The 25,505-nt window shown below is 41.6% G+C and overlaps 1 protein-coding gene across 2 annotated transcripts in view; it reads right to left on the reverse strand.

Annotated features, from left to right (window-relative positions):
* SCAPER (S-phase cyclin A associated protein in the ER) overlaps positions 1-25,505 on the reverse strand; it is a 3,246,499-nt gene that overhangs the window by 3,210,676 nt on the left and 10,318 nt on the right. For both annotated transcript variants that reach the window (XM_078685236.1, XM_078685237.1), the window contains exon 2: positions 12,737-12,836. In XM_078685236.1, coding sequence (XP_078541362.1) covers positions 12,737-12,739 — 3 coding nt within the window. In that variant the 5' untranslated portion in view covers positions 12,740-12,836. The remainder of the gene's footprint in view (positions 1-12,736; positions 12,837-25,505) is intronic.

Here is a 25,505-nt window from a genome sequence, read left to right on the forward strand (position 1 = left end):
GACCCTCTATAGCTCTTAAGCCCCCCAAGTCACCACATCTCAGTTCCGCAGTACCAATCTCTATGGTAGACATTGTGGTTTCAGTTTGAAAAACTTGTGAAGTTTAAGTTTTCGTGTAAATTTAAAAACGTCAATTCTAGTCTGTGCGAATTCAAAGTATATATATATATTCACTGAAAAAAACATAGGTTTCAGGCCTTATATAGGTAGGAATTAGCTTTTAAAAAACCTTTGAAATTCACTCGAAAAACTATAAGTTTTAGTGGTGTTCTAGTTAGCTGGACATTTCACTCATACAAAACCATTGAAATTGCTCCTATATAGTTAGTTGTACTAACTATATTTCGCGCACCCGCAATCCACTGCTGATGATGTCACATATTAGATCATTCATGACATGGTCAGTGACATCACTGATGACATCTCAAATAACATCACTGATGACATCATCCAGTGAATGTGGTTTGCTTCGTTATTTAAATATGCATTATATATATATAGCAATTTGCATTGAAGAATGAGTGGATACATATAAATAAATATTTGGATGGAGGATTTAGTAGCAGTGTAATTGACTGTTTACTTGACCAATTTATAATGTCTCACTAAATATAGTGGATAGTGACTAAACTGTGTGAATATCTGTATCACTTTGTCAGTTGTTGTGTAAACTGATTCTACAGTTGGTGTAAACTGATTCTACAGTTGGTGTAAACTGATTCTACAGTTGGTGTAAACTGATTCTACAGTTGGTTACTAGCTATGTGAAAGTCTATATTAGTTATTGATTAGTTAACTGAGTATTTGTATGGGAGTGTGAAAGTGTGTGTGGTTCGGTGGGGGGGGGGGGGTGTGACTGTCCAAAAATGTGTGAATAGTTGATTCAGTAGATATATGAAGTTAAAACTACATGTTCTAACAGTTTGGGTGAGTGAATCTCTTTATGGGTGTGGTGATGAGCAAATATATTTCTCAATGGTACATGTCCAACAAACTAGAAAAATAAAAGGCAGTGTATGTGTCAGTTGTTGTATATAAATAAGTATACATAAGACTCAATGATTGTGTGAGTGATTGTATGGATAACTGTATACTTGTAATAATGATTTTATAATTCACTAAGTCTGACTTACTTACTATCTAAATGAATAGATGAAGTGTTGTTTGCACAAGTGTTTTGCTAAGTAAATATGTAAGTATGATCCGTTGTTTGCATAAGTGAGTAGGATGACTTCATATGTGAATAGGATGTGTGCTGTTGTTTAATGTCGATATAGGTGTATAAGTATTTTTGATAGTGTTCTATTGTTCATTGACAGCATGTATGAGTGAATCTACAGGTAAGTGATTAGATGTGTGTATACATCTATGAATCACGGAGTGGATTTTTAGATACTTGTATTGCTGTGACAATGGATTCAAATATGATACTCTGTATTTTACAAAGAGTGATGAAAAATTTTAATAGTGTATGAAAAGGTGTATGTGATTGTCACGTGAATGATGTCATCAGTGATGTCATTTGAGATGTCATCAGTGATGTCACTGACCATGTCATGAATGATGTAATATGTGACATCATCAGCAGTGGATTGCGGGTGCGAAATATAGTTAGTATAACTAACTATATAGGAGCAATTTCAATGGTTTTGTATGAGTGAAATGTCCAGCTAACTATAACACCACTAAAACTTATAGTTTAAGTGAATTTCAAAGGTTTTTTTAAAAGCTAATTCCTAACTATATAAGGCCTGAAACCTATGGTTTTTTCAGTGAATTTCAAAGGTTTTTTAAATGCTAATTCCTAACTATATAAGGCCTGAAAACTATGGTTTTTTCAGTGAATTTCAAAGGTTTTTTAAATGCTAATTCCTAACTATATAAGGCCTGAAACCTATGGTTTTTTCAGTGAATTTGCAAGGTTTTTTAAATGCTAATTCCTAACTATATAAGGCCTGAAACCTATGGTTTTTTCTGTGAATTTGCAAGGTTTTTTAAATGCTAATTCCTAACTATATAAGGCCTGAAACCTATGGTTTTTTCTGTGAATTTGCAAGGTTTTTTAAATGCTAATTCCTAACTATATAAGGCCTGAAACCTATGGTTTTTTCAGTGAATTTGCAAGGTTTTTTAAAATGCTAATTCCTAACTATATAAGGCCTGAAACCTATGGTTTTTCCATTGAATTTCGAAGGTTTTTTAAATGACAATTTTTAAATGTATTAATTGTTATTTTTTTTTAAACTGATTTACTACATTTTTGCAGGCAGGTGTTCAGAGAGCACGCCCCCTTTTTACAACGTTCTGCAGCGCAACCCCTGGCGCGTTTGCAGAGGAGGAGGAACTAATTCCCCTTGCTTACTGGGGGTCCCTGGGGGGCAACTAGCCCACCAGGAGCGTCCAGTATAAGCCAGGGAGCTGCATTACAGAGAGGTGTAATGAGGCCACACCCTTTTTTACACCTCTCTGCAACACAGCCCCCGGGCGCGTTTGCAGAGGGGGAACTAATTCCCCTTGCATACTGCAGGTCCCTGGGGGCCAACTAGCCCACCTGGAACCTGCAGTATGCGCCAGGGGGCTGCATTGCAGAGAGGTGTAATGAGGCCACACCCTTTTTTACACCTCTCTGCAGCGCAACCCCTGGCGTGTTTGCAGAATAGGAACTAATTCCCCTTGCATACTGGGGGTACCTGGGGGCCAAGTAGCCCACCAGGAGCCTCCAGTATGCGCCAAGGGGCTGCGTTGCTGCGTTGCTTTGCCCAGGGAGCGGCGGTCCCCGGGGCAGTGTAGGGGGGGGGGATTGTGGACCCCCCCCACACTTCTTTATCACTATGCCGCCGCGATCTGGTCCCCCCGGGGGGGGGTAATTTTAAAAAAAAACAGACCAGGCTTTTTTTTTTTTTTTTTAAATGTGGGCCTTTTTTGTCCTTGTGGGACCACCTAGGCAGGCCTAGAGGGTCAGGGTATATCTACCCTGCCCCCTTTTTGTGTTCTTCACGCTTGTTTTTCTGCTTTCTTGTGCCTCGGTCTATCTACAGGCACACATACACATATATATATGCATATATATGCATTTATTACCTACTGGCGATAGCCAGTAGGTATATATAGTTAGGATTGTTTTCCATAGGGAAATCGCAACATTCTATTGGGAATAACTTTGGCGCCGGTTGAGGAATCTTCCTGAAATTTTCCTTAACTTTGCCTCACGGCGCTCCGCTCATTCCCTGAAAGTTTGGGGGGGATTCGTCAAGCGGGGGCCGAGATAAAAGGGGGGTCCCAAAACGTGTTTTCCCCATGTTAATTTCCATAGGGCGGTTGGACTCACTTTTAGCCCGAACGGCTGAATGGTTTTCCACCAAACTTGGCAAAATTGTAGGGACTGGTAGCCCGATGTGCCTTTGCTATGTCTCAAGATATGTGCTCCAGTGGTTTTTACGAAAATTAACTTTGAAAAAATATATATTGGGCTATATATATATATATATATATATATATATATATATATATATATATATATATATATATATATATGTTAGAGCCCAAATGTAGCCCAATGTAGCCCAAAGATGGCCACCAGAGACAAAGAAAAACAAATGTAGCCCAAATATCAGCCAGATGTAGCCCAACTATAGCCCAATGACAGAATGTCCCAGAGTGTTCTAAAGAACAACTAGAGCGCTAACAGTCTTACTTATGACAAAAGTATGGCACACCTGAAGTCATCTTGATTCTGTTGTGCCATACTTTTGTCATAAGTAAGACTGTTAGCGCTCTAGTTGTTCTTTAGAACACTTTGGGACATTCTGTCATTGGGCTATACTTGGGCTACATCTGGGTGATATTTGGGCCACATTTGGGCTCTTTTGTCTCTGGTGGCCATCTTGGGAGACTGCATGTCAGAATTTTTTAATGAAATAGAAGAGGATTTGAGAAGCCACTCAAAATGTGCCCTAATTTTTCTTTCTGCAGCACTAAACATACTTTCTATGGCAAAATATACCCCCTGATGTTGTTCCTTTTTAAATTAAATGTTTTAAGAGTTACCACTTTATTCCAATCAAGATGGCTTCAGGTGTGCCATACCTTTGTAATAAGTAGGACTGTTAGCGCTCTAGTTGTTCTTTAGAACACTCTGGGAAGCTGCAGTAGAACACAAAGGAATCAGCTGACAGACTCTGCTCTTGTTGGATGTACATGTTTTACTGAGAATGTCAGACTTCATTCTCACATGACTGAGAAAGATAATGTGAATTTACAGAAAATATGCTTTCAGTTTAGCTTATAGATCCCCTTCCAAACCACTGTGGGAAAAGCATGAGATAATAGTTTTCTTTCAAACAGGATTCATGATATCCCAGCAGAAGGCTTTTTCACATGGTAAAATCACCTTAGAACACACCACAATTCCTAAAATGAGTATGGTACCATCAACAAATGATTTATAATGTAACTAAAGTCCTAAAACCCTCTATTAACTACAATGCTTTGTAATGAGGTGCTATCATGTATATTGGTCCCAAGATGGCTGCCAACACTTCTTGGATGAAGTGCTGACAGCCAATCAGATCTCACGATGAGATGTGTGGTTAGGCTCCGCCCAGATATATATGTGTTTTTGAAGTTAATTTTCATAAAAACCACTGGAGCAATTTTCACCAAAAATATAGAAAAGGCACTTCTGCGTACCAGTCCCTACAATTTTGCAAAGTTTGGTGTAATTCCATTCAGTGGTTCGGGCTGTAGCCTTGCCTATTCGTCCTATGGAAATTAACATGGGGAAAACACGTTTTGAGACCCCCCCCTTTTTTTTTGGCCCCCGCATGACAAATCCCCCCGAAACTTCCAGGGAAGAAGCGGAGCGGAGCTGGCCTAAATTTTGGAAAATTACACGCAAATTCCTCAACCGGCGCCAAAGTTATTCCCAATAGAATGTCGCGGATTTCCTATGGTAGCTAGGTCCTAACTATATATACCTACTGGCTATTGCCAGTAGGTAATATATATCTATCTATCTATCTATCTATCTATCTATCTTGGCCCCACCAAGCCGGAAAACTATAGTCCGTTCTCACTACTACCACTATTCTCCAAAATACGGAGAAAGCCATCAACAAACATTTAACGTGCTTTATAGAGAGCCATGATCTTTTACATAGAACCCAACCTGGGTTCTGCCCCTCATATAGCATAGAGTCAGTCTTACTGCTGGCAACAGTCATTTCGCCAGAGCTTGGACACTGGTGATTCTGCAGCACTTTTGATGCTGGATCTCAGTGCTGTGTTTGACACGGTGTCCCATAACATCTGGTTGGAGACACTTTAGAAATGCAGGGTAGGACAAAGCAGTGCTGTCACGCCTGCCAGCCCTTCCGTGAAACCGCAGACCGAGCAGACCACGCGAGACCAATCCAAGATGGTCGCGAGGTTCTGCGCATGCGCTAGGAGATCATGGCCGGATACTAAAGCATGATCTCCCTGCTGCTCCGAGCTTCGCGCTCTAGTTTTCACGTCGCTCCGTGCGGCGCGTCACTTCCGCCTCGCCCGCCTCACTCCTTGGTTCCTGAGGTTGCTTTTGGCTATTCGTTCCCGTACTTGTTCCTCGGAAGATTCTTTCTGACCTACGCTACATTAGTCATTCTGAGTTAAATACTATTGTGGCTGTTATCGCTTTATTGAACCTCGATGTTAGAGGTTAATAGCATCGGAATTAGCGCTTAGCTGCATTCGCGGTTCCTTTCCGATTTTTTCCCTTATTTTGTTTTGATACCCATTCTCTGACCCCAGTGCCGGCAGTCTCCTCTCGGGGTTCTGGAGGGGGCTCCCTCGGCTGCAAATCTTGCGGATCCGCTTTCTGGCCGGACCTCTGTTCCGTCAGACAGCCGGCCTTGCGAGGTGCATGTTGTTGGTGTCCACTGTTGGATTCTGGGAGGTGTGGTCCGCCTGGAGGAATTCCCCTTTATTGTTTTGTTATTTGTCCCAGTCCCTATTTCTTGGAGTTTGCTTCACTTCATCGGATGTTGGCATTCGTCACAGTACTGGGAGAAGACAACCTGGTAACGCGCTTGTAGCGCTCCTTTATTTGTTTACACTATTCTTTCGCAAGGGTGCTGATGTTTCACAGGCCAACTGTTATTGCTCTTCTAAAGATACTATTGCTGTTATCTTAGTCAGCTCCATAAGTCTACCACATTGTTTAGCCCGTTGCTTATAGGGGTAAGACTATACAGCACTACATATTATAGTATATTGAACTATGGCACATTCCCTAGTTACAAACCGATTTTCATGACAGGCATTCCGTGGTACCTAGTCTCTGGACATTAAGGAGGACAGAATTATTCCTAGTATCCCGGTAGTCTCCCATTTCTTATCAGGTATCCAGTAAAGTATTACAGAATATTATGAGTAATGTTTGATGCTTTTATATGTACTAATTAACTGTTCCTTTAGCCGCACCAGCTGCATCCGGAGAGAGAGCCATCCAAGAAGTCCAGTATCTTTCCCCTTCTTACCTTGTTTTGTTCCCTCCATTCCCTCCCGATCACCATTGCGTTCTAGTGTTTGATAGCTGCAATTGGTGTAGGGGGGACGGGTTGGGCTAGACTTCGGTTCCTGGCACTCCTGCAGAAACTCCTTTGGCTCCTTACGAGTGCGATGGGTTGCTTCTTTTTTGCAATGGAGTGAATACCTTTCAGGAGCCAGTCAACGGTGTCCCACTGAAGCAAGCGGTGGCACAAGGCTCCTCTTTGAGTTCAACCCTGTTTAATGTAGATGTACAACCTCTGCCAGATGTAATTGAGAGGTTTGGGTTTTCAATCGTGTCATATGGTGATGACAGCTCATTACGCGGTCAAAAAATTATACTCATATGGCGCTTCTCTTTGCCTCTGCCTTGCTGAGGTTACTAAATGGATGGACGCAACCTAGAAGAGAGTGGCTTCGGCCTAGATAGTGTCAAGGCTGGACTACTGTAATGTTTTATATCTTGGAGTGACACAGGGCAGGATCAATAGACTACAAAATATGAAAAATGTGGCGGCCTGGCTCATTATGAATCTGCCAAGACATGCATCCATGGAGGCTACGTTCAAACTGCTTCATTGCCTCCCAATAAGACAGAGATCGGCTTTTAAAGTCTTATGTTTTTTCTATAAAGCCCTGAATAACAGAGGTCTACGTTATTTGCAACCGTTTGTCAGACCTTATGTACGTTCGAGGAACCCTAGATCAGTAGGGGAGATGTTGGCAATAGTTCCCAGATTTAGGAAAGCACATATGGTCAGGAAGTAATTCGGTAACCTAGCGCCTAATCTGTGGAATGCTCAGCCCATAGCAGTTCGTCGGGCCCAGTCGGAAGAATTGTTATGAAAAAAACATAAAACCTGCTTTTTAACTCAGGATGTAAGGGGGGTTAGATAACTGCATGGAGGCGGGTGGACACCGTTACCTAGCGATGGGACACCTCAAATGAGGTAGCTATGTGCTCTATAATTTACATTATTATTAGACTAGTGGGGTGCTCAATGACATTATATAAGAGTAAGGATTCAAATTCTTTCTCAACAACTAGCTGTAAGTGAAAGGCAATTCGTCTGTGTCTTTGAGCAATACAACGAATGTCCTCATTAATGTGAAATTGGATTTCAAAGTCTAGAGTTTTCCCAACCCATAAAACAACAAAGGGAACTGACTAACTATTTCATGAAGAGCGTTCAGGTTTTAGTTCACAGATATCAGTCCCACATCCGCAGCTATGCTGAAACAGAGTAAACAGGCGCTTGACGCCATATCTTGAACTACATAAATGGTTTCTGGTACTTTTGTTTTCTTGCTTTTCATTGTTTCTACAAATGCACTGTGACTTTAGTGCGTCGATGCAGCCCACGTATACACTTTAGTTTTCGATGGTGTAAGTCGGGGAAATGGAGACAGTTCATTATATTACTCCTCAGGCATAATGTTTATCGACACATCACTGTCGATAATAAAAGGTATTGAACAACTGTTGACGTTTAGTGTGATTATCGGAAAATGTTTGAATGACTTTGGTGCTCTGTCGTGTTCACTTTTCTTGGACCGGTATCTTTCCTCACATGCCGCCAGTCCAACTTGTGCACGTTTCTCTAGGTAAACATCGACATGGCACAACCATCTTCTTCACTTTCACTTGAAATTGATATTGAAGAACTACTGGATGAAAAATTTAGATGATCGAATTTGTTTGGTATTGATTTGCATCAGCTGATGTGGTCACTGGGTCTTGTGGGCATGCGTCAAACTTCGCTTCTGGAACGTTCAGGTGGCCATTTTGTCTTAAAGCTGTGACGCACTTGATTTTTCCTTCGCCTTGCAGACTGTTACAAATGGCTCTCCTTTGCAGAAATGCTCTATGGGTGGAATATTTACCTTTGTGCGGAAACGAAAATCCATATCTGAAGCACAACTTCTATTTATGAGTAGAAATCACTTTGTGTCAGTCGGCCTTGTGCTTTGGCTGACTGTTCAAGTTAATGACTGAACACTCTGGGCACCTCAGCCTCCATATTAGCAGCTTGTCAATTAGCACACACTTCCGCTCTGGCAGCCATAAGACCTCGCTACAGCCTAATAGTTTCTCTCAGCATTCATTGTCTGAACAAAATAGAAAAGCATCCGTCAATCACTCTAAGGCGTATAGTTTCCTTATTATTAAATTCATTGAACCGACAGTCCTTGATGAGCATATCCAGTCTCTCCACAAATTCATCCTTGGTCTTACATTGTTTTGGTCATTCTTGATTGAAGATGGACCGTTAATAATCTACACTCCGCATTGGACTGAACTTGAGATTCAAGGTTGCTTTGATTTGAATACATGTCATTGTCAGCTTGCGGCATTTTCATTATGACCTTTTTCACTTTCACCTTCACCAGAAAGATACTTAAGGTACATGATAATCTTCTTGGTATCTGCTTCTTCTATTGCATCAATAAATCATCAAAAGTCTCTATACAGGCAGTCCATCGGTCCTGAATTTTCAGTTTTTGGGGGGTATCAAATGGCAGTAGTGGTTTCAAGAAGGTGACAGCATTGTAACCATTCACAATTGGCTGACACTGAGGGTAGGGTTCTCTCTAACACTGTCTGCTGCTTCATCCAGACCATCTCCAAGGCCCAGCAACATGCTGGCCTCTGGGTCCTCTTGGACAAACTGTGGACCCTTGACCTCCCTTTTGGCCTCCATGGGAGTCCTTTGCTTTCAAGAGACCTTTGGAGTTGTTCTGAGCCACCACCCAGCAGTTATGGTGGTGTGCTACTTCTGGTATTGACAGCTCCGCAAGCACAACCCCTGGTACTTCCTCTGGACCCAGCTTAGTAGTATAATGACCTTCTTCATTCAGTTATAATAAGCAGATTGTGTTTGTGTTTGAATTATGTTGGTCATAAGCGCCTCTTTGTATCGCCTGACTCCTGGTTGATCTCTTCCTTGCAGTTCTTCTATCCACTTTATCTAGCTTTTTACTTTTGCGGTCTACTGCTCTTTCAAAACTGGGTTGTATCCGCCCTCTAGCATGATCACTCTGTACGATGTATTGATTTGAGTTACATAGTAGCGCGGTACCTCTCTTTGCGGCCTTCCCGGCTGGTTCTCAGCTACTGATGTGGAGACTTCGAAGTGAGGCTTCTGTTAACTTCAAATGCTTTACACTGACTCGGGCTGTGCTTTGACTCCACATACACTATACGTCCATTCCGCAATTTGACAGATGCCCACATAACACACATAAGCAGTTTTCTGGACCACAGCAAACTCTCCGGGAAAACAAGGCCAATCACTAAGTGTAATGAGGGTTTCCCATATATATGTGGTTGATTGTAAATGTGAAATAGGCTACTAGTAAAGTGTACGGTATAGAGTCAATGTTGCACATAATGCACGCTTGCTACACCTAAGGGAGTTGTATCCATGATGGCATTAATGATGCTTTGTATTCTTATGAGCTATTTTGGACTTACTTTTAGGCCTCTAGTGCCATATTAGATTATAAAGCAATGTGTACAAAACAAGCGTAGCTGATGTAATCAGTGATGTCATAAATTATATCATACAACATGTTGTGAGTGATGTAATATGCGAGATCATAAGCAGTGCATGATAATTGGTGAATTTCTGTGTTTTTTAGTTATAAACGTTAATATCATCACTAACATTCACCTTACTGGAACGTTACTTTAACCTTTGTTTTTACAGTGAATTTCTAAGGTTTTTTCTTCTTTTCAAACAAAAACAAATCTTTTTATCACATCTAACTATAACATTACTGTAACCTTTGGTTTTTCAGTGAATTTCCAAAGTTTTTTTAAACTAAAGTAATATTTTATTACCATACGTAAAGACAACCCCCCCACCTGGGGCAAGCCCCCCACAGGCAGTCAACCCCATGCTGTGCACTGCCCTCAGCCATGCACAACATGGGAGTTGCCATCAGTGCCCGGGAGCAAGCCAACCAACACGGAGGCAGCCGACCCTCCTGTAGGCAGTGAACCTAGTGCTGCGCATGGCCTTTCATCACATGCAGGATGGGATTTGCCACAGGGCCTGTCTTGCTGCCAGGCCCAGCGTACAACTCCTTGCAGGCAGCCACCCAGAGGCAGCTAATCCCACACCGCGCACAACCTTTGCTCGTGCGGAGCGTGAGATTAGCCACATGGCCTGTGTTGCAGTTAGGCCTAGCTTTCAACTCCCTGCAGGCAGCCAACTGCACGCGCAGCGGGGGTTGATCACAAGGCTTGGACTGCTGCCCGGCCCTGTGGCCAAAGCCCCACCAGGCTGAAAAACGCACACTACGCACAGCCTTTGCAGTGCGCAGCATAGGGCTGGACTTCGGTCCCAGGGAACCCCATTCCCCAGGGCCAAATATAAAAAAAAATATAAAAAAATGTGTTTTTTTTTTTTTTTTAAAAGGGAGTGGGGCGGCACGGTCCCCCTTCTTCAAGCCTTTTTTGCCCTGGATATCGCATCCCTTATGGCCATACCAATAAAATAGGGGAGGGGCAGTGAGACCCCCTCCAGAGCCTCATTAGTCCCTGGGACCACATCGCCCAAGGCCTAAAGAATTTTAAAGGGGCAGGGGGCCACGTTGCCCCTCCTCCCCAACCCTTATTAGAACTCCATTTCCACATTTAATATAGGTGGTCAATACAGCCTTATTAACATCATAAACAAAAATCTAGTGAAGGTAATGCACAATATTATACATTTCAAACAAAACTATTGTTTTTTATATTTGCAACAGAATTAGTATAACTGGTGCTAAAGTACCGTTTACGCGAACGTGAAGGTACAAATAAAGTGAAAAAAGAATTGATTTGTAAACTTTAGGATATTTTTAAACACGGCGTCAATTTAGCAAAAACTATAAAATATGGCATGAGTTGGGGGTTTTAGCGAAATCAAGTTCAAGGTGAAGAGCACCAAGGAGCTCATGGAAACAATAGAAAATGTTCAAAGTATAAAACATAACACAAAACAAAGAGCATACTAATGTGGGTCTTAAATAAGCAGCATTGGTTGGAGTGCAACACTGAGCCCACCTTTGATCAGGACTTCATGACGTGGCAACAAGTCTAGAGAAAGACCAGAGTCTGCGTTAAAAAGCTCAGAAATGGACAGCAGATGCATTGGCTATAGGGAAATCCAACAAAGAGGAGCTGCAACACCACCTTGGATAATACAGCAAACATGAATCCTTCATTTGAATAAAAAAGCCACCAAGTCTCATTCTTGCAAAAAAACACTGAAATAAATTCTAATTCTCTTTTAAATTATTTTCTCCCTGTTTGGTTTGCCCACAAATATAGAAGTTAATTGCAGACTCTTAGAACTTATCTAAATATTATTTGAGTGGCATGCATTTCTGAAGTATTGCCCAAATTCAATCTTGGAACCATTCTGGTCAGCAATATTTCGAGATTCTCAACAGGATCTTATGGTGACTAATGATCCTCATACCACCTCATACTCACAGCTCACCATATTCAAATTATTTCCCCAATTGGTAATTTTTATTGTAGCAATTTAAAAAAGGGAAAAATAACAGGAATAGCCCATTCTATGACAAGTACAATTAGTACATTATGATGCACCAGCAGTTCTCTATGCCTCACCAGTTCAAACTTTCTGTTGTTCATAAAAATAGCATGTAAAATACCATATTCAACAACTTGGGATTTACTACTAAATATAGTAACGAATTGATATGGCCACCTAAATTCTATTCAACTTCACAATACTTGTGAAAACTGTCATAGTTTTAATCTTTTAAAGGAATTTGTTAGTTGAACACTTGTGGACTGAAAATGTAAGAAAGTGTTTATGATTCAAATTAAAAAGACATGAGTACCTTCGTCTGAAAGATGCACATGACATATGCTACAATATAGTTAGGTTTTTTTTAAATTACAGACTAAAGAGTGGAATATTGAGGTTCCTATCAGTCACTACTCCATTTGAACGCATGTTGCAAGTTGATTAAATAAAATAGACAACTCTTCTCAAACCCTATTTTATACTATAACGGTATAAGCCACAAGATTTACCAATGTTATACCAAAAAATACATTCATTATACAAAACAGTAAAACGTGTTATCCTATTGTCAATGTGCTCAACTAGTAGTCTACATAAGGAATATGCGGGAACAAACATTGCCTCTGTATCCACTCCCAAAGCGAGACTGTTCAAAGGCTTACCATAAGATGAAATGTTAATTTCTTGATGGGTGGTGGTGTTTGTCAAGAATCTTTCAATACAGCTTCTTCTGCGGCAGCCTAGGCATAACATACCCCACACCTAGGATTATAAATGAATCATAGTAAATGTCCCAGCATAGATCTACAGCTCGAATGTGTGTTACCCGTTACAGAAAAACATTAGAACATACATTTAAACTATTTTTACTCTGCATTTATATTTTGAGAGACTAGGTTTGAAAATTTGGACATAGAAATTCAGTACAATAGGATTTAGACACGATTCCACTCCTTTAAAATGTGATTCCTAGAATAACTGCTCTCTTTTCAGAAAATAAACGTATAAACTTTATTCCACTGGACAAAAAAAGGAAATCTTTTTGCTTTCCCACTAGTCAATGGATTATGCCGCCATTATCAAAGATCAGCGCAAAATAACAAACTACAAGGACAGTAGTATTTTAAGAAAGAGCACAGGGATTTAATTTTGAGGCAAGCTCCAAGTTTCCCTCTAAAATCTTTGTTTGGATTACACTACAGCTCAAAACTCCCGTTGGTAATAGTACGCAGGTCCCAATCTCACTTCTGCACTGTACCAATGTACACAGCTTCACTTTGGTCTTGGTCAGTTCAAAGTATGCGAAAAGGGAGCCATGGAACTCTGAACTCGTTCATCAGTTCAAATAGCACCCTTGAACCATGCCACTAATTCGCCTGCAACTACCCACATTTTCCAGTCTCATCTGGCCAGCTGCTATACCTACCAACACCAAAGCTGCAGTTTGGCGTCAATGGCTGGTGAGTGGGTAAAGGTAGTGCCGTTTGGTTTGTCGGCTTCTTTCATAGGGTTTCCTAGCAGAAAGACAGCAGTTATGGTGTGCAATTTTGGTATAATAACGTTCTTACGTCGACACAAAAAACTTCAACGCTAAAGTTTACACCAACGATTAGGAGCTAATTTGTGCAGTGTCATATAAAAGGTATTTTGTTCTTGGTCTTATCTATATTTCTTTTCAGCACAAACTACAAGTTATGTTAGGACACCACTTCGGTCTCATCTATTTTTTTTATATGTAGCAATGTACACCAGCGATGATACAATGGTATGCCTACATGCACTATGAAGCTGAGGTCTAGGGAGGTAAAATCGATTGCCTGGGAAACTACGTTACTCAGCTTTTTTTCATTTTACCCAAAACATGCCCATACTTTTTGCTAAACAATAACCGTTCCTGAATGGTTAATGCCGACCATGGGCTGCTTAGGACTGAAACAGAAAGAGGGAGTCTTTAGTACAGGCAAGGAAGGGGAGGAAGAGGAAGCTAAAAAAACAACCATTCTCTCCAAAATTGCCTCCATCTATAAGGAAAGTAAATGTGTGCAATTGATTAACCAACAAATATAAAGGCTGTTTGGGAGACAGAATAGGTTTTAATTAATGGCTTAATTTGAAGCTCCATGGGAACAGTTATTTTTTTTCTAAGAATTTGCCAATTCTAGAGTGAGTGATATTTTTTTGTTTACCCTTGGTACACAGTATGTTTGCTATTGTTGAACAAGTATTAACAAAACCAATCGCTCTGGCCTGTGTATAAAAGAAAAGAAGAAGTTGTCATTTTTTTTTTATAGTTTTTTTTGTTTTTTATATGTTAATGTTGATATATAAACACTTATAAACATTTAAATTAAACCGGATGGTACTGCAATGGGTATTGCTAAACTGGACATCTTGTGTCATTGGAAAACTAGCAAAATCCCAACATTTCCATCCTGGCTAGAAAAGATGTACGAGATGGAGGCTTTCTATACTTAACAAACAATTACAATTATTCAAGGAACTTCAGTGGGTTGGAGACTTTTCTAAAAGTTTGATTTTGGAACAGGTGGTACTAGTTGAGGGGTTAACGAGTAAAAATAACAGCCTCATGTATTGCGCTTTATTTGTTATCTAGAGTTAGTGAAGAGTTATATCTATGTGGATGATCACCATATATTGTTCTCAAGAAGTAGAGGTGATTATGGTGACTACTGGCATGGGCATATTTCTCCTTCAGAGGGAGCAATGGGTCATTATGATGTGTCCTTATCACAGAGAGGTTAGGGCAGTTTATGTTAGTCGCTTTAATTAGATGGATTATGTAACAATGAGCGCCTTTTGTGATGAATGCATTAAATATTATGTTGACTGATTTGCCAATAAAGAAATGTAGTAAAAAAATTAAACCTGGATGCAAAAGATATCGCTTGCACAGAAATAAAACATTCAATTCTGTGGAGTATTAATGTAGATTTTTCATTAAAGCAAGAGACTATAAAACCATACAAATCAGCACAGTTAAATCGTGTGATGAAGCAGCATTAAAAAAAAATACAGTGGAGAATTTTTTTTAAATATGTTTTGCATTATATTTTTTCTCTTCACCAATCTAGAAACTTTTGCATTCCCAATCCCCCTTCCAAAACTTAGTCAGTAGCATAATAATGCACCAGGGTACCCAGAATACTCAACTAATCTAACCTAGACCAAAGTAAAAAATATTCCAAACTGCTAAAACATAGGATGATCAAAATAGATATACTATTAATAGAACATTTAATTAGTAGCTGCATGATAGCAAAATATTTCAATAACAGACGAGAGATTCATGGAGATAATCCTCATTTTTACTTTGGGTTTTAAACTTTACAATATAGCGCTTCCTAATCCCTCCAGCTCCTCCCTATAAAGGTGTGTACTTTCAAATACCAGCCATGGGAGTAGGTTCTTCTCCGGTTCTCTATCATAGAAGGAAAAGTGCTTTTTCAATGTATTGTTATATTATGTCAAGCAAGGAGCATTGGTAAGTCAAGAAACCTACTCAATCCTTTATCAGTTTTTGTGGAAGAGACGAAGTATGGGTGATTCCAGATAACTCACAAGTACTTGACCTGTTGTAAGAGACAATATTTCCAACACTCTGGGCCAACAGAAGTGAAGAGAGCCACGTGACCTATGTAACCTAATAGCCAAATACAATGACTTGTAATGGCTGATGCTTCCTGGCTTAAGGAGCACTGCACCTTATATTACTTTCGACATATTATTAAAATGTGGATAAAAAAAAATGTAAGTGCCACGTGACCACAGCATGGGCTGTAAGTTAGCATTTGGAGAAGGAGACAGAGGGCATCTCAAGCCTGCACCTTCACAGGCCATGCCAATATTTTTAGGTGTCAGATATACTCAATTTACTATAATGAATTGAATACACTTCAATCTGGATTTGTAGGATATTTTATGCGGGTATTTCAATATTTTTGACCATTCCGCATCACTGAGAGGTCTCACTAGATCCGATTCCCATGACCATTAAAGTGGGGCTCAACAGAAGTCCCAATGTTGTATATGAGCCTGATACGTTATCAATTTATTGCCATCACCCACTGGACACAGTGTTTGATCAACTTCATGTGTTGTGGGTTAAGAGGATAGCATTTGAAATAATGTTCTACGTCCATACTTAATTCGACTAGATGTAAAAATCTGTCCGAGTGGAATGTCATAGTCAGTCATCAGAGACGAGAAATCAACACTTTTACCATTAACAAATAAGTTGCCTATTGTAGACAATCCAGGATCAGTCCAGGAACGAAGTTGGTAAGAGCCAATTAGTCTGTGTGTGGAGCCCTATAAGTGGGAATTGCGGAGGCCTAGGGAGGGACCTACATCTAAATCACACAAGTGTCTCAAAAATGACAACCATATGCAGTAAATCAGGAGGGGGAATCTGAGGACACCTCGCAAAAAAAGGAATGTGTGCAAAGAGCCTTCAGTATAATTTCTACATCAGAGATCTGTTTCAGATAAGGATTGGGATCACCAACTGAAGCTGTGCAGCTAAATAGTAATGTTCAATATCATGGATGCAGAGGTCCTCTCTCTTAATGGGCTACTTCAAGGTTGAGTGGGTGCGACGCGACTCAGTGAAATATAAAATCACTGAGTTATTGCTCCAGCTTTTTAGGACAGGGGGAAAAAAAAGGATTGGAAGATTAGCGTAGTGATGCAATAACCGCTGCTGTGCGGCCCATGGTTGTTAGTGGGAGTAAAGTCCAAAATACAACCTGTGTGCTAAGTGCTTGCACCATTCTTCCAAGGTTGCTATCCCAAGATCCTCTACAGAATAGTAAAAAGTTAGACCTAGGAATCTAAAAGAGAGCCCCGACCTCTGAGGCAAAACACTGGATTTAGCTCAATTCACACAAAGACTAGAGATCTGAGCAAAATCACCTCAAGTCCATGCAATAACGGCGAGGTCTATTGAGACATCTTTCACATACAAACGTACATTATCTGCATACACTGATACAGTATACATTGTATCAGAAAGCCCTCACTGCACTCCCAGGGAATGCAGGTGAGCCGCAAGTGATTGAATAGCCACGACAAATAGCAGTTACACCAGGCGCCCCGGACAGGTGGCGCTGCCAACTACACAAGACTCCGAGATACACTTCCCTGTGTTTACTCTGACATTCGGATTAGGTTATAATAAATTCTGACCCATTTGGGCATAAATAGCCCTCCCCAAACGACTCAAGTACTTTAAACATGTACCCCCATTGCAAAGAATCAAAGGCCTTTTCTACATCAAAGTGTTGCAGGTCGCATTAGGGAACAAATCAGCCGCAGCGCTCTTGACATCCCACAGTCTGCGAAGGTTGAGGGAGGTCTTACAGTTCAGTAAGAATGCAAATTGGTCAATGTGGTCATGTGGCCATGTTGATACCTTTTACCACAGGGAATGGGAATGTCCAAAAATACAGAGCTTTGGGTGCCGGTAACTGAGTATTTGAACGAAGTATATGGATCCTCCCTCACCCAGACTGCGAAATGCTGTACCCTGAATGTTTGGGAGGAAACAGACCAGCACCATATGGACCATATACGGTTAACACTGGGGATCGCTATCGCAAAAAGGAAAATCGCAAAAATGAGGGGAGCGGAACACATGCCCCAGTTAGTTGGTTGGAAACACGACATACTGATGCATGCTGACTCAAAGGTTTGTCTATGAAGGACGAGGCTGCCCTTAAAAATGGGTCAAAATTCTGGGACACGGGAATGACTACAGATGTAATATTTGTGGTACCCCAGACACTGTTGATGTCTGCAAACAGAGGGTCACTGCTCAACAATCAAGCAATGTTGAGAATCACACTGGGAGGGGGAATTTTAAATTTTCAAGGTGTGAGATGACCTGGTTTTTAACAATGCTCTATTTTGTATTGTGCTTTTTACTGAAAATTTAAATAAAAAGATTGGGGGAAAACAAAAACTCACGTGATTATCTACAAGCTAAGAGTTTGGCTAGGATTTGCTAATCAGAAGTCAGAAAATATATTGGGTGATAAGTGGACACCTCTGCAGGATCCTTATGAGGTTTTAGTATAGTGGAGATGATTGCCTCACCCATAAAATAATGATCGGAGCCCAGTTCGAAGTGATATCATAGAGAGTAACCAATGTAAGAGCCCGTTGTAAAGAGAACTTGGAATAAATAGAAGACAGAATCCCATCTGGACTCAGGCTTTACCATGCAGAAGGTTCTGCATAACCTTCTTAATCTCTTCTAGCGCGAGTAGCAAGTCCATAGTTAGCCTAGAGTCATTTGACAACCGGGGCAATAGAATCGCCATGAGGAACCCATCTATGGCATCAGTGGTGGCCTCAACCGCTGCAAGACCAACTCACAACAGTATGAAAAAAGGAACTATTAAGGCTGGTTCGGGTAGCTCCAGATGCTCCAGAGCATAAAGTTATGCAAAGGGAGTAACATGGAATGAGTTTGATTACTCACATGTGCCAAAAGGCGGCTGGATTTGCCACCTTCATTGTGTATTTTAGTATGGTATGACGAATGATCAAAATCTATAGGGTCTCTATTCTGTCATAAGAAGTCGTTTTAAGGAGCAGAAATCCTCGGATCTTTCGAGGCCAGAAGGAATATTAGTCTCTAGATCTTCCATAGAAGATTCCAATTGGGAGGTGTCCCTTATAAGTAACTGTCTAACCCCCCACCTTGGTTTCAATACATAGATCTCTAATGACAACTTTAAATGTTCACCCCACTCAGTGAGGGGGAAGATGATGTCCCTGCACTCTTGCAGACCAATGTAACAAGCATTTGCAATGCAATAGGTCTGGCATTAATACCAGTTTGAGCTATTGGCATTGTAAATGACAATGCCTTTAAGTTTTGTTTTCATTTTTAAAACAAATAAATGGCATTGTTATTCATAATGCCAATAGCTTAAACTCTCGTTAATACGACACATATTACACTGCATTTAAGATAAAAAGGTATTGACATTTACAATGCCAATATCTTAAACTCGCGTACATGCGAGGCCTATTGCATTGCAAATTAGCTTGGCAGAGGCTTTGTATAATAAAGTACATCTCCTTTAGTAAGCATAATGAACATGTGAATGGCAGTTTAGCATGGCTCTGGGTACAGTTGGTGCTCAGTTATACTTGCTTGTCAGCCTCCTGTTTTATATTGTGAAGACGGACGATGACAACAGCATACATAGAAAATGCACAAATACTTTTATATTATTCATTTTTAAATAAAAAATGCAGAGTACGCAGATTTCATGCACAATGCAGCAGAGTGTTGTGTGGGGCTGACTATGTGCCTGCTCAACCTCAAGTTTTTGAAGCGGCTTAGAGCTTCTTCATTTATAGTCTGCGCCTGGTGCCCGGTGCTTAATGATAGAGTCTGAGCCTTCTCTCCTCAGCATGGCACCTGCTGAGCATTATGAAACTGGAAGCATGGCGGCTGTGAAACTGGCGCGGTTAATAAAAGGTGTGTGACCGCGCACCCACAGAAGTGCCCCTTGTAAATAATAATAAAGCAGGTGATCACAACTGCATGAGAGACCACACTGCTCACCACCTAAGCAGAACGGTCTTTTAATGCGCGTGCGGTGTTCCTTTCATTATTCTGTAACGGGTGGCAGGCTAACTCCGCAGCAGGCGCTTGACCCTCCGAGGTAGCCTACCGAATTATCCTAGGTAAGCAGAGCTCTTGGCTGTAATAGCAGTCGAGAGGCCAATAATGGAGCGGACAGGGCCTTACCTGATTATCTGTTTCAAAAGGCACACCAGGTTTAATCAAAAGCGCAGCATTTCTTACATAAGCAGAATACCCTGCGCCATAGAGCCGTCCACTTGCCGTAACATAGAAATTTCGGAGGCAAGCAAAGGTGCTTTGTACAAAAACAAAAAAACCAAATAGTCCCTCCATCGAAGCAAAGAGAAGAGAATTGTATACTGTATATTAATGGGGCGGAGATTTAAATTGCATCCTAAACCCAGAACATGACCGATCTAAAGGTAATCCTCATAGGGCCTTCTGCGGCAGCGCCTTCTCTTGTGGAAATAGCAACATGGGAGGGTCTGTTGGACAACTGTCGATATAGATCCTCCACTGGGGAGGGTTTACCGTTATTCATCGGTGCATGATGTACATTCCTGCACTGACTACTAGTTGTTGTCGCGGGAAGCCAACACGATGCCGCAAGCCCTCCGGAGTATGCATTTAGACCACTCCCAAGTACCTTCAGAACTGGAACTGAAAACACTGCGGCTTCCTGTGTTTTAGTGACGCTTTCCCCTGTATTCGCTTTTGGATTCCGTGTTTCGCGAGAGGTTGACGTAGACGATCATCGGGGTTTTCTGCCTCAATATAGGCTCAGTAGACAAATTTGTGATGAAATGGGAAGAGTTCAAAGTTTACAATCGCAGCGTCACGCTGTCTAAGCACACCAGAGTCCTCAGATCGCTACGCAGCCAATTAGCCAGACTAGAAACAGAGATTGCAGAAACAGAGCAGCGACACAGGGAAACAGCTGAGCAAAGTCTCCTGGGTGATATCAGAAGTAAGGTAGAGGAATTTCATGAAATTGCACAAATTGAGGTGAACCATCTAGGTAAATACTTGCTTGTACGCAGTGCTTTAAATGGAAAAATATAAGTGCAGGTACTCATTAAATTGGGCTACGGGTGTGGCTAGTGGGCGGGGTTAGAGGTGGGGCGAGACTTGAGGATATGAAGACACTTCTATTGAGCATTTATTTTGACCTGGTACTGCCCTTGATAGTGGTCTCAAACGTTCCATGTGTGCAGATTACCAGCTACATATGCTAATAAAGGATGGCGTTAAGACTTGCTGGGAACAAGCCCTAAATCATAATGGAAGGAGTTTCTAAACTCTGATTGCAGCAAAGCCATCTACAGTAGCACTTTCAGGCTAAAAAATCAGTGTGCCCCAGGACGAAAGAGAGATTAGCGCTGCATCATTAATAATGAGTATTTTGAACTGAGTTCTACACCAGTTGCCGGACATACCAAATAATATAAACAATGATGACACAGCTACCACAGATTATCTTGCACAGAGCCGTGCAGAGGCTTACTGTTGAGCATAGAGAATACCTCATGGTTCCACTGTGCCCTGGGGAAGATACGCACAGCTCCTAGGTGTAAACCCACTAGGAAGGCCCCAGGTACTGACAAGCTACAGTGGCCTTCTATAAGGCCTATCAGGATCAACTTATCACATACCTGGTTCATTAGACGAGGAAATGACTGCAGATGGCTGTATGCCCCCACAATGCAAGAAGCCCTTATGGTTACTATACTGAAGCCGGGTAAGCCGGCGGATAGTTGCTCGTCCTACTGGTCCCTACTGAATAGCCACAAAGATATTAGCTAACTGCTTGGCCCTGTTATTGCCGGGGATGCCGGGACCTTAACAAGTCGGTTTTGTTCGTGGACATAGCTTGACATTTAACCGCCGCACCTTATTCAGTACTATTCAGTGACTAGACTCCGAGGTAAATGCAGCATCAATCCTTCTCGACGCTGAGAAAGTGCTCAATTTGATGGAGTGGGGCTACATGTTGGCTGTCTTGCTAAGCATAGGAGTCGGAAACGTACTTTTGTGATTGTGACGGTACTTTACATCAAACCGACATCGCAAATTAGGATTATTGGCACTGTTACTGCTCCTACTGTTATCAAAAAAGGCACCAGACAGGGTTGTCCTCGGTAGCCACCCAGGCTTGTGTGCTGCATGAATACCATGCACATCGGGCCTGCGATTCCTGGGCTATAACTTCATTATCTAAGCCTATGCTGACGATACCTTACTTTACATACACAATCAAGAGCATAGACAAACACCAGTGCTGAGAGAGGTGGTGTGGTTTGGGGAACACTCCTCGAGTCAATTGGGATAAGTTCACCATTTTCACCATGTGCCCCAGCCCGTGCAGTTAGAATACCCGGTGCAGTGGGTGACGGACTCAGTGAGCTATCTGGGGATACAGGTACACTCATACCCGGCGGTTGTCATGTTAGACAATTATGACAAAGCAGAACAGAAATTCTCAGGAGCAATAGAACTTTATATTAGTTTTCCATTATCTCTTACGGAACGCATCGCAATCATGAAAATGATGTTGCTGCCCCGGTTCGTATTCTTGTTCCTGAATATTCCGATGCTGCTTTGCCGGGTGATGTCCAATGGCCTCCGGACTGTCATGATTCACCTAGCGTGGGCCAGGAAGCAACCGTGGGTGCACTGGGAGACCCTCACTTTGCAACATCACATGGGAAGACTGAACGCCCTACACTTAAAAAGTTATTATAGGGCCGCTCAGTGTATGTTACCACATTCCAGGACTTGCCACACTATTGGTGGAGGGCTGTTCGGAACTTTGGTGCGCAGTCATGGTGTCTTTGATTCCTTGAATGCAACGTTAAAACTCATGGCGGAGGCTCCTAAAGCAACAGGCCAGGTCTTTATCGCATTCACCCCATATGCCCTTAGCCTGGTGGGCATGGTTTCCCATGGGTCAGGAGCACTGTGCAGCAAAGTATTGAAGGAATTGGTATACAAGGAGCCTTCTTTGGCAACAGCGTCATGAGCGGCTGGGACGTGGTGCGTGCGCGGGCCGATAGTGGAACTGTGCTAGAACAGTGGGCCTATTATAGGGCAGAGATGCCAGCATTGACATCACTTCTCCCTTGCAGACTAGTGGCGAGGTTGTATGCATATGCGCAGGAGGCGACTAGGCCCGAAGTATCCAAGGGCAGACTTGAATGGCAGGGCGACTTGGGGATAGTGATCAGCGACCAGCAGTGGCAGTATTGTTGTCCCCTTTCTTTTTTTTCTTTTGTTTCTATTGATCTAGGATCTTCAGCATTTTAGGATATCTTTCCCGCTCCGCTAGGACTTCAGGTTAAGAAAGTAGCCTGTACCCCTAGAGCTGTAAGGTTTGTGCCTCTCGACATTGGTGATGGATATTCTTTCTTGACCTTTACACGGTTTACTGGAATAGAAGGTTTTAGCTATGGATGGATTGTTAGGTGTGTATTTATAGATTTGTTTAGACAATATTTTTTTTTCCTTATTTTTTTGTTCATTTTTCCTGTTGACTTTTTGTATTTGGCTGGGAACCTTGTGAATGTCTTGCTCAATGTGTGACCCTGACTTGTCCTGTTTTTAACTCTTTTATTCCTTGTACATTCTTTTCCCACAGACAGTCTCTTCAGCACTGCTGTGCACACTGTATTATGTACCGGTAAATCTTTTTGATGACCACTCCTGGGTCACGAATATTGATCAGAGCATGAAATGTGCGCACTGATGAAGGAATTTCTATTATGCTTTTGGAACTTTCCGAAACGCGTGTCGGCGCTTGTCGTCTGTGTGTGTTTTGTATTTTTGTGAATTGTATATTTTCGTTTTCTGTAATGTCTGATGTCCTTCACTCTTTGCAATTGAATGTATTTTGGATCCATTATATGTGCTTGATGTATTTGTTTCTAGGTTGCTGGGTATATAGTGTGTATTTCTATTTTTGAATATTGTTAATTGTGGGCTGGATTTTTGTGTTTTATGAATATTTGTGTAAAGTTGATATGATTTGAGTGTAATGGGATATACTTTCTTTATGAATGAATTTATTTATTTGTTTTTGTCTGACATTTATAACAAGATAAAATATTTAATTATGATAAATAAACCATATAAACAATCAGTTGAGCTGTTCTGTGGGTTAACTTTCAAAAATATTTTTGAGCTATTGCCCTCTGTCTAATTAAGGTGGGGACATCTTGTGATGTTCTTTAGTCTGTTTTCTTTCCCGGTTGCATGTTCCCTTAGAATTCGTCTTCTCAGGGTCCCTCTTTTGTTTATTTGATTGAGTATTGTTGTCCCTCACAATGACTGTCTCCCTAAACAGCAAACATAGGTTATTGCATTTTAAGTAGATCAGCAGAGTGTACTACACACCAGTCTGGTTGCAGCGCTATGGTTGCGTGACAGTGCGGACTGCCCACACTGCAGAAGCAGGTTTTGCGCACCTTACTAGGTACGGCCCAGGCTTTCAGGAATTCTGGCGAGCTGTGTTTGGAGGGTCTGAGTCCATCACTGGGGTGGTGCTGGACCCCTCTCCACTTTTGGCGCCGTTGGGCTACGACAAGGAGGTGCATAGTGGTGTAAGGTGACTAATAGCTATTGGCTTACTGCTGGGGCAACACCGGATGGCTATGCGCTGGGCACGCGGCTCGCTACTAGTGCAAAGAATAAGGCACACATACATGGTGTATTGCAACACACAGCACAACCCTTATGGCAAGCTCCTCCCAACAAGCAGCAGCCCCAACGATATTTGGGGTACTTATAAGGCCTACCAGGCCAGGGTAGAGGGAACGGAGATGGAGAGGGATATTTCTGAGGAAATGGTGGATGGTGACGATTGAGTAAATGTTTATTACGACTACTTGATATGTGCTGCGACTGGGGTTCTCCAATATACCTGCACACGATTAAGTACACATCTGAACTTGTTGGAATGTTTTTGCTGCTGTGTGAAGGGGTCTCTGTGGGTGGCATGAGGGGTTTCAGGTGAAATATTGTTGCCACTCACTTAACATAAAAATGTGATTGAAGATCGAGTTCTGTTCGACCGGACTGTAAATGGTGCTGTCGTAGCTCTGTCCATACACGATGTATTACTGTACTTGCAGCCATGCCTATAACCATATGTCATATTGTATCAAAAAATAAACACTTTCCAGATAAAACCCCTATCGTGAAACAGCTTCAGACTCAGCAAATGGTTACGACCTTTTGAACATTAGAAAATGAATGGAGTGCAAGTTTGCTAGTTGCGCTTTATGTTATAGTCAAACATCCTTCTGTTATGGCAAAAACATTCTTCATGAAAAACGTGGTTTTTATAAGCTATGTCTTTCACGAACACGCGCCCTGGTTTGTGCAGGTTAATTACAGACCCAATCTCTATTATTCTAATAGTCTTTCCCAGTATCTAACGCCTTGCACACAATTTTTTACTGATGAAAATAATCAGTGCTGGAATAGGTGTTGTATGCAAATTGCTTGTGCGCTTGCAATCCACCCCTTAGCAAAACCCGAAAGCTTGTGTTTTCTCTTGCGACACAGGAGATAGTATTCCCTCATGTGCTACGGGAAGGATTTATGCAGAGAAATGCTTTCATACAAAGGATTTTTTTTATTTTTGTATTTACTTTTGCACACTTCAGTCATGCATAGGTCAACCACTTGTACATGTGAACAATCTCCTAAAGCGTGTACGGTGGACGAGGAGCAAGCTGGAGGACTACAAGTGAGGTACTATTCAATTTGCAAATCACCAAAATAAGACAATCTAGTCACACCAAAGAAGATTT

This window comes from Lissotriton helveticus, chromosome 3_2 (assembly GCF_964261635.1).
Source record: "Lissotriton helveticus chromosome 3_2, aLisHel1.1, whole genome shotgun sequence".
Lineage (NCBI taxonomy): Eukaryota > Metazoa > Chordata > Amphibia > Caudata > Salamandridae > Lissotriton > Lissotriton helveticus.